The 15736-nt window shown below is 53.5% G+C and overlaps 1 protein-coding gene across 3 annotated transcripts in view; it reads left to right on the top strand.

Moving 5' to 3' along the window:
- Positions 1–1175: 1175 nt before the first annotated feature.
- Positions 1176–15736, top strand: part of LOC142248706 (clustered mitochondria protein homolog) — a 123132-nt gene continuing 108571 nt past the window's right edge. For all 3 annotated transcript variants that reach the window (XM_075320068.1, XM_075320067.1, XM_075320066.1), the window contains exons 1-2: positions 1176–1286; positions 14467–14591. In XM_075320068.1, the coding sequence (XP_075176183.1) occupies positions 1220–1286; positions 14467–14591 (192 nt within the window). In that variant the 5' untranslated portion in view covers positions 1176–1219. The remainder of the gene's footprint in view (positions 1287–14466; positions 14592–15736) is intronic.

Below are 15736 nucleotides of genomic sequence, written 5' to 3'. Positions count from 1 at the left end.
TGCAGCACACCCTGGCAACTTGCAGCACACCCTGGCTACCTACAGCACACCCTGGTCACCTGCAGCACACCCTGGTCACCTGCAGCACACCCTGGTCACCTGTAGCACACACTGGTCACCTGCAGCACACACTGGCCACCTGCAGCACACTCTGCTCACCTGCAGCATACACTGCCCACCTGCGGCACACACTGGCCACCTGCAGCACACTCTGCTCACCTGCAGCATACACTGCCCACCTGCGGCACACACTGGCCACCTGCGGCACACACTGGCCCCCTGCAGCACACACTGGCCCCCTGCAGCACACACTGGTCACCTGCAGCACACACTGGTCACCTGCAGCACACACTGGTCAGATGCGGCACACACTGGCCACCTGCGGCACACCCTGGTCACCTGCAGCACACACTGGCCCCCTGCAGCACACACTGGCCCCCTGCAGCACACACTGGCCCCCTGCAGCACACACTGGTCACCTGCAGCACACACTGGCCCCCTGCAGCACACCCTGGTCAGATGCGGCACACACTGGCCACCTGCGGCACACCCTGGTCACCTGCAGCACACACTGGCCCCCTGCAGCACACACTGGCCCCCTGCAGCACACACTGGCCCCCTGCGGCACACACTGGCCACCTGCAGCACACTCTGGCCACCTGCAGCACACACTGGCCCCCTGCAGCACACACTGGTCACCTGCAGCACACACTGGCCCCCTGCAGCACACACTGGTCACCTGCGGCACACTCTGGCCACCTGCGGCACACCCCGGCACACACTGGCCACCTGCGGCACACCCTGGCCACCTGCAGCACACCCCGGCACACCCTGGCCACCTGCAGCACACCCCGGCACACACTGGCCACCTGCGACACACACTGGCCACCTGCGACACACACTGGCCACCTGCGGCACACCCCGGCACACACTGGCCACCTGCGGCACACCCTGGCCACCTGCGGCACACCCCGGCACACACTTGCTGGCGATCGTCCTTGCCGGGCAGAAGTCACCTCTACACTCAGTCAATGGAATAGTAACATTTGCGCTGATACAAGCCGCGCCCCCGTTTTCTGATTGGCCAGTGTCAGGCTTCTCGTCCGTAAAAGGACAAAATGACCATATAAGGAGGACGGCGCCTCCTCCGTTACAATCTGCGAGGTGACCTCTGTGAGAAGTCGCTGATCGCTGCTCTGATCGGACCGGGGCTGGAAGCATGGTGATCGGGACCGAGGGCCACACAGCGCAGGATACAGGGGGAGCCATGGACGGCCTGCACCCAGGTGAGGACCTGTGATGGCACATGCTGGCTGCACCCAGGGAGCTGACACTCTGCTATATGTGGTGTCAGGAACCAGGGATCATCCAGTCCTCTGCGCTCAGATTATCCCAAAGCTGTCATCATGTCTCATACGATCAGATTGTTCCATTATCGTATGAGATGCATCTGAGGACACATGGCCAGTCCAGGACAGGGATAGCTTCTGTGCTGGAGAGTTGTCACATAACACGTGGGTGTGTGTACAAACCTCCAAGGTCACCTTTTCTGTGCTGGGTCCATTATTGCAGATGAGGCATGAGGTGGCCATTACTGCATCCGGACCAGCACTTGCCATCACTGTATAGTTAGGGTGGGAAAGAGGAGGAAACTTATTTTTTTCTAGAAGCTGTTCTACCCAGTAGAACCTGTGGGTCACTGGCAGACACAGAGGACCCTGTGCGAGAAGAATCTATGGGCCCCCTGCAGCCCAAGAGCTCCCCATGATGCACAATCCCCCCGCTTTGTAGGTAATAATAATAATAATCTTTATTTCTATAGCGCCAACATATTCCGCAGCGCTTTACAGTGGCCCCCTCACCCCTGGACCCCAGCGCAGTACACACCGTGCACACACATCTGCGCATGGTCCTAGTGGCCAGCAGCTAAATGTCTTATCGAAGCGTAGACACACGAGGACACAGAACCCACCACAAATGGGTGGACATCTGGCAAGCTACATTTACCTCTGTCCGTACCGGATCTCTATGGACGGTGCAGTTAGGGATTGGCTGGTCAGGCATTTTTGGGATATTGGGAAGTGTGAAGGGCACTGATGAGAAGCCTTCCAAGCGAGGAGGAACGTCCCACTTCAGTGATCACACCTTTCCTAAATAGTTGCCTTCATGCTACAGTGCAGATACTGAATATAATAATAATAATATTTATTCATTTATATAGCGCTATTAATTACATAGCGCTTTACATACATTTGCAACACTGTCCCCATTGGGGCTCACAATCTAGAGTCCCTATCTGTATGTCTTTGGAGTGTGGGAGGAAACCGGAATACTCGAAGGAAACTCACGCAAAAACGGGGAGAACATACAAACTCCTTGCAGATGGTGGGATTTGAAACGAGGACCCCAGCGCTGCAAGACTGCAGTGCTAACCACTGAGCCACCGTGCCACCCTATATGCACCATTGCTCCAACTCTGCAACAACGGATATAGGGGATGCAATAAATCTGCACATGAGTACTAGGATAGCATGGAGAAATGTAGCCCAATGACACTGTGCGGTGCATGGCCACGTGTGAAGTCGTCCTGATTGTCGCTCTGTGTGAGGGAACGGTCCGCGTCTGCAGAATACTTTCCTGGAGGGTCCTCATAAGAGCAGGTCACTACATTACAAATATTTACCTGCGGGGGATGAAATTTCACTGCAGCAATCGTTTTCTGTTTGTATTAATCGTGGAGAACCTTCTCTCCAGAGGACATTTTTGGATGATCTCCAGCTTCACGTAACTTTAAAAAAATTGATCTGATTTTTTGTTATAGGCAACGTTCCGCCTTATTTATAGGGGTATGCGCACTAAAGGTTTTTTTTTTTAATGTTCTCAAAAATCACGAGTTCTCCATAAATGCTACTTCATTCAGGAGTTTTTGGAGGTGTTTTTTTCATTTTCGAGGGCAGTTTTGAAGCCTATTGGAAACGGTTTTATTTCCCGAGGGATTTCTTTTTTTTTATTTGCAGCCTTATGATTAAGACATGGCAGAAAAAAAGCTAAAAAGACTGAACAGACTTACTAGCGTTTAGAAATTCTTTAGACGCTCCAATTCTCTAGCAACGCGTCCTAATTGATAAATATCTTCTCGCTATCAATAAGGACTCATACTGCGATCTCGCTGTCGGTCTATGAGGGCTGTCGTGTGGTTGTTTCTAACACAGTCTTCCCTTTTGGTAATACCTACGTAGACCAAGAAGACAGAATCTGTAGGATTAACATACGTGTAGGTGAAAATGTGTATACCTGCCCCAGTTTCATATTTCTGGCATAGATCTAGTTACTATTGATGAATGAGCACTACCATGCTCAGGTGCTGGGTACTCGTAACTAGTGATGAGCGGGCTCTACCATGGTTGGATGCTCACCACTTGTAACTAGTGATGAGTGAGCACTGCCATGCTCAGGTGCTCGGTACTCGTAACTAGTGATGAGCGGGCTCTACCATGCTCAGGTGCTGGGTACTTGTAACTAATGATGAGTGAGCACTACAAGGCTCGGGTGCTCAGTACTTGTAACTAGTGATGAATGGGCACTACCATGCTCGGGTGCTCAGTACTCGTAACTAGTGATGAATGGGCACTACCATCATGCTCAGGTGCTGGGTACTTGTAACTAGTGATGAGCGGGCACTAACATGCTCAGGTACACGGTACTCGTAACTAGTGATGAGCAAGCACTACCATGCTCGGGTGCTGGGTACTCGTAACTGGTGATGAGTAAGCACTACCATACTCGGGTGCTTGCTACTTGTAACTAGTGATGAGCGGGCACAACCGTGCTCAGTACTCGTAATCAGTGCTGAGTGAACACTACCATGCTCGGATGCTGGGTACTCTTAAAGAGCAGGACGATTCTCTCATGGCTGTGACTTGACTATACAGTAATGAAAATCAATTGGGAACTGAAGCATTTTTCTAAAAGATTTATTGGAAAAATGCTAGAGCTCCCCATTGATTTCCATAATACTCAGTACACAAGTCAAGCACCCAATCTTCAGACTGCTGGTTACTTACGAGTAATTGTAGCGCCCCTGAGCCACTCAGGGCACTACTAGGTACTGCATCCTCACTGGGATGCAGGGCCTACGCCCAGGGACCTGGAACACCAGTGCCAGCAATGTCTAGACACACCAAAATCCCAGTTCCCACTCCACACCAGAGGTAATTGGCTAGATGGACACAAGGGGATGGCCACCTAAAGGGCGGAGCCAGACCAGGGGACTAGACAGCCTGGTGGGAGGGGACAGCAGTTAGTCAGTAGTAGTGAGTGAAAGTGGAAAGACGTGCCTAGAGCTGGGTCGTGTAACGGTGACCCGGGGGCACAGGAGAGTGGTCGCCAGGGCAGGTACACCCGAGTACCGCTGGGACCAGAGCACTGATGGGGCACAGGGCCCTAGGTCAGGCGTCAATTTCATACAGCCTAGCAATTACCTGGCCAGTGAAGGGCCCTTCACGTACCTCACTAACCAACACATCCGTTGGCACCAGCAGTAAAGCAAGGATCAGGGTTAGGGACACAGACCAGCCCTACAGGGTCCACACTGCCCGCCGTATGGACAAGGGAACTGCCACAGAAAGGGACAGTCGGGCCCCAAACTGCTCCACGCTATGGGACCCTAACCACACTGAGGGTGCCGGGGACAGAGCAACCGAGTCATCAACTGGCACTGGAACTACAGGGACCTGAATCAGCCGTCCAAGGGTCAAGAATGAGTAGAGACTGTTAACTACAACCCATGGTGTGGCCTCCCTCATTAATGGTGAAAGTCTCCATCATACATCTCTCCAGGCTCATCCCTACCTGCGGAGGGCCTACCACCATAGGTGCCATTGACTTTAATCTCCCCTGTAAATACTCCCCATTAAAAAACACCCAGGGCACGGGACCGGGCAACGGCCACCAAAGGGACATTCCCCAGTTATACACCGCTTGGGACCAAGTACACCATTCCCTGGGCAACACATAATGAGCACCCGAGCATGGTAGTGCTCGCTCATCACTAGTACCAAGCACCAGAGCATGGTAGTGCTCACTGATCACTAGTACCGAGCCTGGTAGTGCTCCTCACTCATCACTAGTTATGAGTACAGCAAAGCACCCAAGCATGGTAATGCATGCTCATGACTAGTTACAAGAACAGAACACCCGAGCATGGTATTGCTCACTCATCACTAGTTAGGAGTACTGAGCACCCGAGCATGGTAGTGCTCGTTCATTACTAGTTATGAGTACCGAGCACCCGAGCATTGTAGTGCCTGCTCATGACTAGTTACGAGTACAGAGCACCCGAGCATGGTATTGCTCACTCATCACTAGTTAGAAGTACTCAGCACCCGAGCATGGAAGTGCCCACTCATCACTAGTACCGAGCACCCGAGCATGGTTGTGCTCATTCATCACTAGTACTGAGCATGGTATTGCTCACTCATCACTAGTACTAAGCTCCAGAGCATGGTAGTGCTCACTCCTCACTAGTTACGAATACCGATCACCCAAGCATGGTAGTGCTCACTCATCACTCCTAGTTATGATTGGCTACAAATCTTTGTTTAGAGGAGATTTGACTGGTCCCATATTGAATCTGAGAAAAGGGGTCTCGTTACCCACACAGAATAAATATTGCATTAATAATATAATACTCATGTCTTCCTATGTATTATATGTTGTCACGAACCACCGGGGGGGTCACTCAGAAATCCCCCGCGCTGGCTACCAGTACGTTACAATCGGGGGGTAACAAGTGGGGGTCACCCCTCCTTTATACCTCCCGACCGACAGACAGAGCACGTGACGCGCTCTCTAGCGCCCCTCTTATAGTCAGGCCAATTATGGAATTGCCCGACAATAAGCAAGGAGGCCGCTATACTACTTATGCCGATTATTGAAGGGTCCCCGGTGAGAGTAGGGTATATATTCCCCCGACCTCCGCGGGCGGAATATATAAAACCTCCCCGAATCTCACTGGCCTCCCCACAATAATCCTTGGCACAACTCGCTGCCACCAACCGCTTCACGGTAACTATTAGCCGAACACACAGACGTGGGATTCAAGATCGAGATAACAGAACAGCCCAAGATTAATTATATAATTTAATCAGCCTAAAGCACACTAGAAACTACAATATATACAATAGGGAATCTACAGAATATACATATGTCAGAGTACAGTTACAATCAAAGCATGGGTTACAAACAGGCATACACAGTTCCAGCAGTTACCTTGTGCGTCTGGCCACAGGGGGGCGCTGTAGACCAGGTTTCCAGGAACTCCCACAGATGTTTCTCACACGTGACCCCCAGCGAAAGAACCCTGGAAAATGGCCGAAGTAGGGTTATCAACCTGGGCAAATCCAGGTCCCCTCCTACCTTAGTGACCTCAGAGGGAGCACTGCTCCACCCCTGGCTGGAGTTATGGACAAAATCCACAACATGGAATATGGCCATAACTTGGCCTGGGAGCGTCGTAGGCGGACGCCAATGCTCTCATTGTGACAGTTATGAATTTAGCTACAGAATGAGAGGACTCATGACTCGTCTACTAGTTCCACATTGGCTGATATCACGCCTGGGGTATTTCCCAAGCTCCCGCTCCCATAAAAAGGGTGTGCCAGCATCATCCGCATGCGGAGACACCATTTTTATGGTTGCCATATTTATCGGAAATATGGCTTGCGAGATATGAACCATTTTTTACTGGAGTCGTTCTGTCTGGATACTTCCAAGCTTGCTAATTAGATAGCAGCTCCTACCACAGGGTCACGGCAGGGAGTCCTCCTGTGTCCATTGTTCCCACATCATCTCATCTCCATATCACAGGAGATGGCCATGGAGGTGTAACACCTTCACAGATGCTGGACATTGAGAACAAGAAGGGAGGGGGGCACTGCCAGGGAGTGATGAGCGATTATGACTGGAAGTCATAATTCATCTTCATATCCCGGGATTTGCCTCACACCTCCCCCCTTTTGAGGGCGCTAGGGGGCAGCACACTCCGGTGTTCCCCCGTGCGCCCGTCCGCGACCTCTCCTTGTCGGGACAGCCCGTCTGCGTTACCGTGGTCACGGCCCCTTTTGTGGCGAATGGTGAAGTTGTATTGCTGGAGCGCAAGGCTCCATCGCAACAATCGCCCATTCGTCCCAGAGACGGTGTGCAACCAGCTGAGGGGATTGTGGTCCGTCTCCACGATGAAGTGGCGCCCGTATAGATAGGGTTGCAGACGCTGCAGGGCCCACACTATGGCCAGGCACTCCTTCTCCATCGTGGAATAGGCCACTTCCCTTGGTAACAGCTTCCTGCTCAGGTACAAGACTGGGTGCTCTTGGCTCGCAGAGTCCACCTGGCTGAGCACCGCACCGAGGCCGAAGTCACTGGCGTCGGTCTGTACTACAAACGGCCGCGTGAAGTCGGCTGCCTGTAGCACGGGCGGGCTGGACAGGGCGTCCTTTAGGGCCTGGAAGGCTGTCTCGCAGTCCATTGTCCAATCGACTGCAGAGGGCAGCTTCTTCTTGGTGAGGTCCGTCAAGGGCTTTGCCAGGCTACTATAGCGTGGAACAAACCTCCTATAGTACCCGGCGGTCCCCAAGAAGGACATCACCTGCTTCTTGGTCCTGGGGGTGGGCCAGGATGCGATGGCCTCCACTTTCTCAGGCTCGGGCTTCAGTGTTCTCCCGCCTACCCGGTGACCGAGGTACTGGACCTCGCTCATGGCCAGCTGACACTTTCCCGGCTTGATGGTCAAACCTGCCCGGTGGATCCGCCTGAGCACCTGTGCTAGATGCTCTAGGTGGTCCTCCCAGGTGGGACTGAAGACGGCAATGTCATCCAGGTACGCGGCCGCGTACCCTTCAAGTCCCTTGAGCAGGGTGTTGACCATCCGCTGGAAAGTGGCAGGGGCATTCCTCATCCCGAATGGCATCACCGTGGACTCGTATAGTCCAAATGGGGTAATAAAGGCAGAGCGTTCCCTGGCCTTGCGAGTCAGGGGGATCTGCCAATATCCCCGGCTCAGGTCCATGATGGTCAGGTACTGAGCCCCGGCCAACTGATCGAGCAGGTCATCGATGCGTGGCATTGGGTACGCATCGGCGACCGTGACAGCATTGAGCCCCCTGTAGTCCACGCAGAACCGAGTGGTTCGGTCCTTCTTAGGGACGAGGACTACAGGCGAGGCCCAAGCGCTGTTGGATGCCTGGATCACCCCCAGCTTCAGCATCTCGTCAATCTCCTGGCGCATGTGTTACTGCACCTCCAGGGAGACCCGATATGCTGAACGCCGGATCGGGGGATGATCCCCAGTGTCCACGTGATGGACAGCCAAGTCAGTCCTTCCGGGCTGGTTGGTAAACAACCCCCGGAAGGGGAGTAGGGTGGCCCACAGCTGGGACCGTTGGTCCTCCAAGAGCTGGTGGCCAACCTCCACATCCTCAATGGATCCGCCTGCCCTAACCTGGGCTAGCATATCCAAGAGGGTTTCCGCTTCTCCCTCCTCGGGCAGGTTGCACACGGGGAGCGCACATGCCTCCCGCTCATGATGTGCCTTCATCATGTTCACATGGACGGGCTTCCGCCTTCCACGGGCAGGGTCCAGGGTGACCAGGTACGTCACAGGGTTGAGCTGCTGGTACACGAGGTATGGGCCTTCCCAGGCTGCCTGAAGCTTGTCCTGTGGTACGGGGACCAGTACCCACACCTTTTGACCCACTTGGTAGGTCCTCTCACAAGCGTTCTGGTCGTACCAACGCTTCTGATCGGCCTGGGCTTGAGCCATATTGTCGTGTACCAGTTGCGTCAAGGCCTGCATTTTGTCCCGGAAGCGCATGACATACTCGATAACCGACACTCCAGGGGTGGCCAAATCCCCTTCCCAAGCCTCTTTCACCAGAGCCAGGGGGCCCCGCACACGTCGCCCGTACAGGAGCTCAAACGGTGAGAATCCTGTTGAGGCCTGTGGAACCTCCCGGTAAGCAAATAACAGGTGTGGGAGATACCGCTCCCAGTCACGCCCATGGGAGTCGACCAACATCTTAAGCATCTGCTTTAAGGTGCCATTAAACCGCTCGCACAGGCCATTAGTCTGTGGATGGTACGGGCTGGCCACCAGATGTCGCACCTGGACTTGCTTACAGAGGGCCTCCATCAGCTGGGACATGAATTGGGTCCCCCGGTCAGTGAGCATTTCCTGGGGAAAACCCACTCGGGAGAAAATCTCCAGCAATGCGGTGGCCACCTTGTCAGCCCGAATGGACGACAAGGCCACTGCTTCTGGGTACCGGGTGGCATAGTCCACTACCGTTAGTATGAAGCGTTTCCCGGAGCTGCTGGGGATGGCCAGCGGGCCGACCAGATCCACAGCCACCCTCCTGAAAGGCTCATCGATGATTGGCAGAGATACCAGTGGGGCTTTGGGGTGTGGCCCCGCCTTCCCCACTCTCTGACAGGTTTCACACGAACGGCAGTAGGCAGCCACATCGGCCCCCATTTTTGGCCAGTAGAAATGCTGGTTTAACCTGGCCTTGGTCTTAGCGATCCCTAGGTGTCCGGCCATCGGAATCTCATGTGCGATCCGCAACAACTCCGTCCGGAACGGATAGGGTACCACCAACTGTCGGTCCCTGGGCCACGCCTCCGGTGAACCCTGCTGGACCGTGGCCCGGTACAGCCGTCCTTGGTCCCAGACCACTCGCTCCGGGTCCGAGTCCGAGGGAGGCTGTGCCGCCTGCTCCTTAAGAGCTTTCAGGCTGTCGTCAGCTTCTAACGCTGCCTGAAACCCCTGACTAGATGTGGCCAGAATCGACGAGACTGTCACATCTTCAGTCAGTACCCCGGGACCTGTGTCCTGGCCTCCACCTGACTCGGCTGCCACTTGGTCAGAAGGGGAAGAGCTATCGGACCTCCGGGAGGCCCCTTGGCTTCCAGCACTCCCACTGCGGGTGACAGCGGCCACAGCCGCTGCGACCGTGGGTCGTGCCTGCTCCTCCTCCGTTCCTGACCAAGTCGCCGGTTCAGGCAGACCTACCTGGCTTCCTGACACCCCGGTTGTGGGGGAACCATGCACCGAGATCTTACCTGGGAGCACTTCCGCTCCTGGACCGGCCCCAATCTCACCTGCCTGTTCCCCTCCTGCAGCAACAGAACCCCGCTGTGAAATCTCTGGGGACCCCACATTTGCTGTGGTAGCCCCCACCCCACACACTGGTCCCCCCCCTGCAGCACCCTGCTCTCTGCTTATCCCTGCAGAGGGCAACAGATCCCAGCTCACAGGCTGGTTACTTGTAGAGGCATTGTCACACCTTTCTCTGACCCCCTCCCCTGTCACAGCTGCAGCTGTGTGTGTGTCTATGGTGTCTGTGCAAGCAGAAATATCAGAGTTCACTCCCCCCTCTCTCACATCATTCATAGATAACACATTAACATTGTCAGGAGTCATGTCCGTACTGGCTGAAGGTTCAGCCCTTGGTGGGGGCCCAAACTGGGAGGTTATCTGCCCCAAATCTGTCCCAAGTAGCACGTTTGCGGGGATCCGATCAGTTACCCCCACCTCCCTCACCCCTCGCCCTGCGCCCCAGTCCACATAAATGTCAGCAACAGGCAGCGCCGGGTCAATGCCTCCAATCCCGGAGACAGCGAGGGTTTTTCCAGGGATCAACTCTTGGGGGGACACCATCTCAGGCCGCACCAGAGTCACCTCCGAGGCGCTGTCTCGCAGTCCTATGGTCACAGACCGGCCGACGGTGACAGGTTGGAAGCTGTCCAGGGACCTACCACCACCCCCACCCACACAATACACCTTGGGCGGCCCTTGGGACGGGGACGGAGCCGGGGCCTTGGGACGCTGAGGGCACAGGGCCTTGAAGTGTCCAGGTAGGTTGCACTGGTGGCACCGTCTTGGCTCTGCCACGGGCCTGGAGAGGGGAGTTGAGGGGGACACCCCCTGCAGTCTAGGGGCAGGTGGGGCAGTCGCAGAATTCATCTTACCCCCTCTCCAGGTGCTGCTGGTGGCTGCTCTCCTGGCCTCAGGAGCCCGATTGTTGGTGTAGTCATCGGCCAGGGCAGCTGTAGCCGTGGACCCCTTTGGCTTCTGGTCTCGGATGAACTGGCGGAGATCCTCAGGGCAGTTCCACAAGAGTTGCTCCGTGATGAACAAGTCCAGGATCTCCGGTCCGGTGGAAAGCTGCAGGCCTTGGGTCCAGTGGTCGGCAGCTCGGGCAAGTGCCCGCCTGTGGTCAGCCCAGGAGTCCTTTGGTCCCTTCTGTAGGCTCCGGAACTTCTTGCGGTAGGACTCTGGAGTGAGGTTGTACTGTTGGATCAGGGCCCGCTTGATGGTGTCGTAGCCCTGATCTGCCTCAGCAGGCAAGTCCCCAAGGATTTCCAGGGCCTTACCCCTTAAACGGGGGGTCAGGTATTTGGCCCACTGGTCCTTGTCCAGATGGTGCTGCAAGCAAGTCCGTTCAAAAGCAGTCAAGAAAGAGTCCAAGTCTCCATCCTTCTCCAGCACTGGGAAGTCCTCAACACGGACCTTTGGAAGTTTGGTGTCTTGAAGGTCACGTGTGGCTGATGAGGGCCGGAGCTGAGCTAGCTGCAGCTGGTGGTCCCGGTCTGCCTGTTGCCGTCGCTCCGCAGCCTCACGCTCTGCCTGGCGCTCTTCACGCGCTGCCTGCCGCTCTGCCTGCCGCTCCGCAGCCTCACACGCTGCCCTGCGCTCTGCCATGAGTTCCCTGTAGCCCTCCCGGTCTCCAGCCTGGAGAAGGGCCATAGCCATTTGAAGAAGGCTATCCGAGCCTCCCAGGCTCGGTGGAATGGCATGTGGTGATCTGCGGCCCGCTGCGGAGCCTGGTGATTCACTGTCCATTGCAGAGCGGAGGGCTGGCATCTGGCTCGTTGAGGACCCTTGGGTGAGCTGCTCCTCATCTTGTCCAGCAGTGCCAGGTTGTGCAATGTCCTCTGCAGAGCTGTTTTCTGGCGTCGAGCTCCTGGAGGACTCGTGGGCAACCTCCTCATTACTGTCCACAGCACCGTCCTCCCTCTCTTCGGCTCCTGCTTTAGCATTGGCCAGTTGCATAGCTCTGCTCCTGGTGCCATCAGCCATTCTTGCAGACTTTTGGTCACTGACACAGAACTGACACCTGATGCCTCCACACACCTTACAGTATCTGCACTCTGACACTCTAGTGTTGAGCTAGTCTGAAGACCCCAGCAGCCACAGCTGCTGCAGGCAGTCTTTAGTGTCTGGGAGTATGGGTCTCACACTCACACACACTATTATCTCGATCCCACCGCTATGCCACCAATATGTCACGAACCACCGGGGGGGTCACTCAGAAATCCCCCGCGCTGGCTACCAGTACGTTACAATCGGGGGGTAACAAGTGGGGGTCACCCCTCCTTTATACCTCCCGACCGACAGACAGAGCACGTGACGCGCTCTCTAGCGCCCCTCTTATAGTCAGGCCAATTATGGAATTGCCCGACAATAAGCAAGGAGGCCGCTATACTACTTATGCCGATTATTGAAGGGTCCCCGGTGAGAGTAGGGTATATATTCCCCCGACCTCCGCGGGCGGAATATATAAAACCTCCCCGAATCTCACTGGCCTCCCCACAATAATCCTTGGCACAACTCGCTGCCACCAACCGCTTCACGGTAACTATTAGCCGAACACACAGACGTGGGATTCAAGATCGAGATAACAGAACAGCCCAAGATTAATTATATAATTTAATCAGCCTAAAGCACACTAGAAACTACAATATATACAATAGGGAATCTACAGAATATACATATGTCAGAGTACAGTTACAATCAAAGCATGGGTTACAAACAGGCATACACAGTTCCAGCAGTTACCTTGTGCGTCTGGCCACAGGGGGGCGCTGTAGACCAGGTTTCCAGGAATTCCCACAGATGTTTCTCACACGTGACCCCCAGCGAAAGAACCCTGGAAAATGGCCGAAGTAGGGTTATCAACCTGGGCAAATCCAGGTCCCCTCCTACCTTAGTGACCTCAGAGGGAGCACTGCTCCACCCCTGGCTGGAGTTATGGACAAAATCCACAACATGGAATATGGCCATAACTTGGCCTGGGAGCGTCGTAGGCGGACGCCAATGCTCTCATTGTGACAGTTATGAATTTAGCTATAGAATGAGAGGACTCATGACTCGTCTACTAGTTCCACATTGGCTGATATCACGCCTGGGGTATTTCCCAAGCTCCCGCTCCCATAAAAAGGGTGTGCCAGCATCGTCCGCATGCGGAGACACCATTTTTATGGTTGCCATATTTATCGGAAATATGGCTTGCGAGATATGAACCATTTTTTACTGGAGTCGTTCTGTCTGGATACTTCCAAGCTTGCTAATTAGATAGCAGCTCCTACCACAGGGTCACGGCAGGGAGTCCTCCTGTGTCCATTGTTCCCACATCATCTCATCTCCATATCACAGGAGATGGCCATGGAGGTGTAACACCTTCACAGATGCTGGACATTGAGAACAAGAAGGGAGGGGGGCACTGCCAGGGAGTGATGAGCGATTATGACTGGAAGTCATAATTCATCTTCATATCCCGGGATTTGCCTCACAACGCTCCCAGGCAAAGTTATGGCCCATATTCCATGTTGTGGATTGTCCATAACTCCAGCAACGGCCACCAAAGGGACATTCCCCAGTTATACACCGCTTGGGACCAAGTACACCATTCCCTGGGCAACACATAATGAGCACCCGAGCATGGTAGTGCTCGCTCATCACTAGTACCAAGCACCAGAGCATGGTAGTGCTCACTGATCACTAGTACCGAGCCTGGTAGTGCTCCTCACTCATCACTAGTTATGAGTACAGCAAAGCACCCAAGCATGGTAATGCATGCTCATGACTAGTTACAAGAACAGAACACCCGAGCATGGTATTGCTCACTCATCACTAGTTAGGAGTACTGAGCACCCGAGCATGGTAGTGCTCGTTCATTACTAGTTATGAGTACCGAGCACCCGAGCATTGTAGTGCCTGCTCATGACTAGTTACGAGTACAGAGCACCCGAGCATGGTATTGCTCACTCATCACTAGTTAGAAGTACTCAGCACCCGAGCATGGAAGTGCCCACTCATCACTAGTACCGAGCACCCGAGCATGGTTGTGCTCATTCATCACTAGTACTGAGCATGGTATTGCTCACTCATCACTAGTACTAAGCTCCAGAGCATGGTAGTGCTCACTCCTCACTAGTTACGAATACCGATCACCCAAGCATGGTAGTGCTCACTCATCACTCCTAGTTATGATTGGCTACAAATCTTTGTTTAGAGGAGATTTGACTGGTCCCATATTGAATCTGAGAAAAGGGGTCTCGTTACCCACACAGAATAAATATTGCATTAATAATATAATACTCATGTCTTCCTATGTATTATATGTATAGATATTACCAAAGTGGCAGAAGGAAAAGCACAGAAAATTGTAACCCCGTCAGGAGACACGCACGCTTCTCAGGATCTGTATAATGTGACTATTCAGCTACCTGGAGGAGACGGTATTGAAATACAGGTAAGAAACATTTTTCTGAGTGTTCATGTATGAAATGTCTGTGTGGATTTGTGCACAGTTTTATCTTCTGACATATCATAGAAACATGACAGAAGATATCTGTGAAGGTAAAACATTAGTGACTCATTCTGATCGGATTTTCATTGCCTTCAAGCTACGCTATACCTTCACTCGCTCAAGCATCATTAGTGTAGCCCATACATGTCAAAGTCTGGCCTGTGGGCTAAATCTTGCCCGCAGGGTGATAACATTTGTCCCGCGAAAAAGATCTGGCTCGCTTGTACACATGGCCAGCCTATCAGTGGGAGGCGCAGCAGGGAGTCAGCAAGTGCATCCTCTTGCTATGTCCACTCCAATAACAGCACATTTATTTTCAGCGCTGGCTGCCAGACTTCAGTGTGGGGCAGTGCATAGAGACAGCAGCTTAGTTGTCTCCGCTCTATCCATTGGATTTTTAGGCTGCCTGACTTCAGTGGCAGGTTCCTCAGGGTGACAGCAAGTCAGTGGGACTCATTTCCCTCTCCAATTATTATGCATTTATGTTTGGAGCAGAAACTGACTAAATCCTCTTCATAATCTCAAATTTCAAAATGTTATGTTTTAACATAGCTATGAAGCATGTTATGGATTGCTACATGGGTAAAAGATAAAAACCACCATCAGCACATGAATGCAGTGCCAGAATCACCATCAGTTCATAAATGCAGCACCAGAACCACCTCCAGCACATGAATTTATCCCAGGCTGCACTGCACTGTGCTTCTTGCACCAAATATACCCCCAGACTGCCTCTCTCTATAATGTCCCCCACACTGCCCCTTTCCAGAATATTCCCTCACACGTCCTCTCTGCTTTAAGTCTCCCACTGTTCCACAATGTCCCCCACTGCTCCACAGTGTGCCACACTGCTTCACAATATCACCCACTGCTCCACAATGTCCCCCACAGCTCCACAATGTCCTCCACAGCTCATAATATTCCCCACTGCTCCATTATGTCCCTTGAAAATTAACACCAATCCTGAAGCGCATTTTATCTTCAGCTCCTCCTGGAGCACTTACCAGTGCCTGCTGTGGCCCGGCACCAGCAGCAGTGTGATGAGGTTAGTAGCGTGCTGACCTCTCCACGTTACTGTACATTGGGGC

This window comes from Anomaloglossus baeobatrachus, chromosome 1 (assembly GCF_048569485.1).
Source record: "Anomaloglossus baeobatrachus isolate aAnoBae1 chromosome 1, aAnoBae1.hap1, whole genome shotgun sequence".
Classification (NCBI taxonomy): Eukaryota; Metazoa; Chordata; class Amphibia; order Anura; family Aromobatidae; genus Anomaloglossus; species Anomaloglossus baeobatrachus.
The sequence above is the reverse complement of the archived record's forward strand: the minus strand, read 5'-3'. Positions and strand labels throughout refer to the sequence as shown.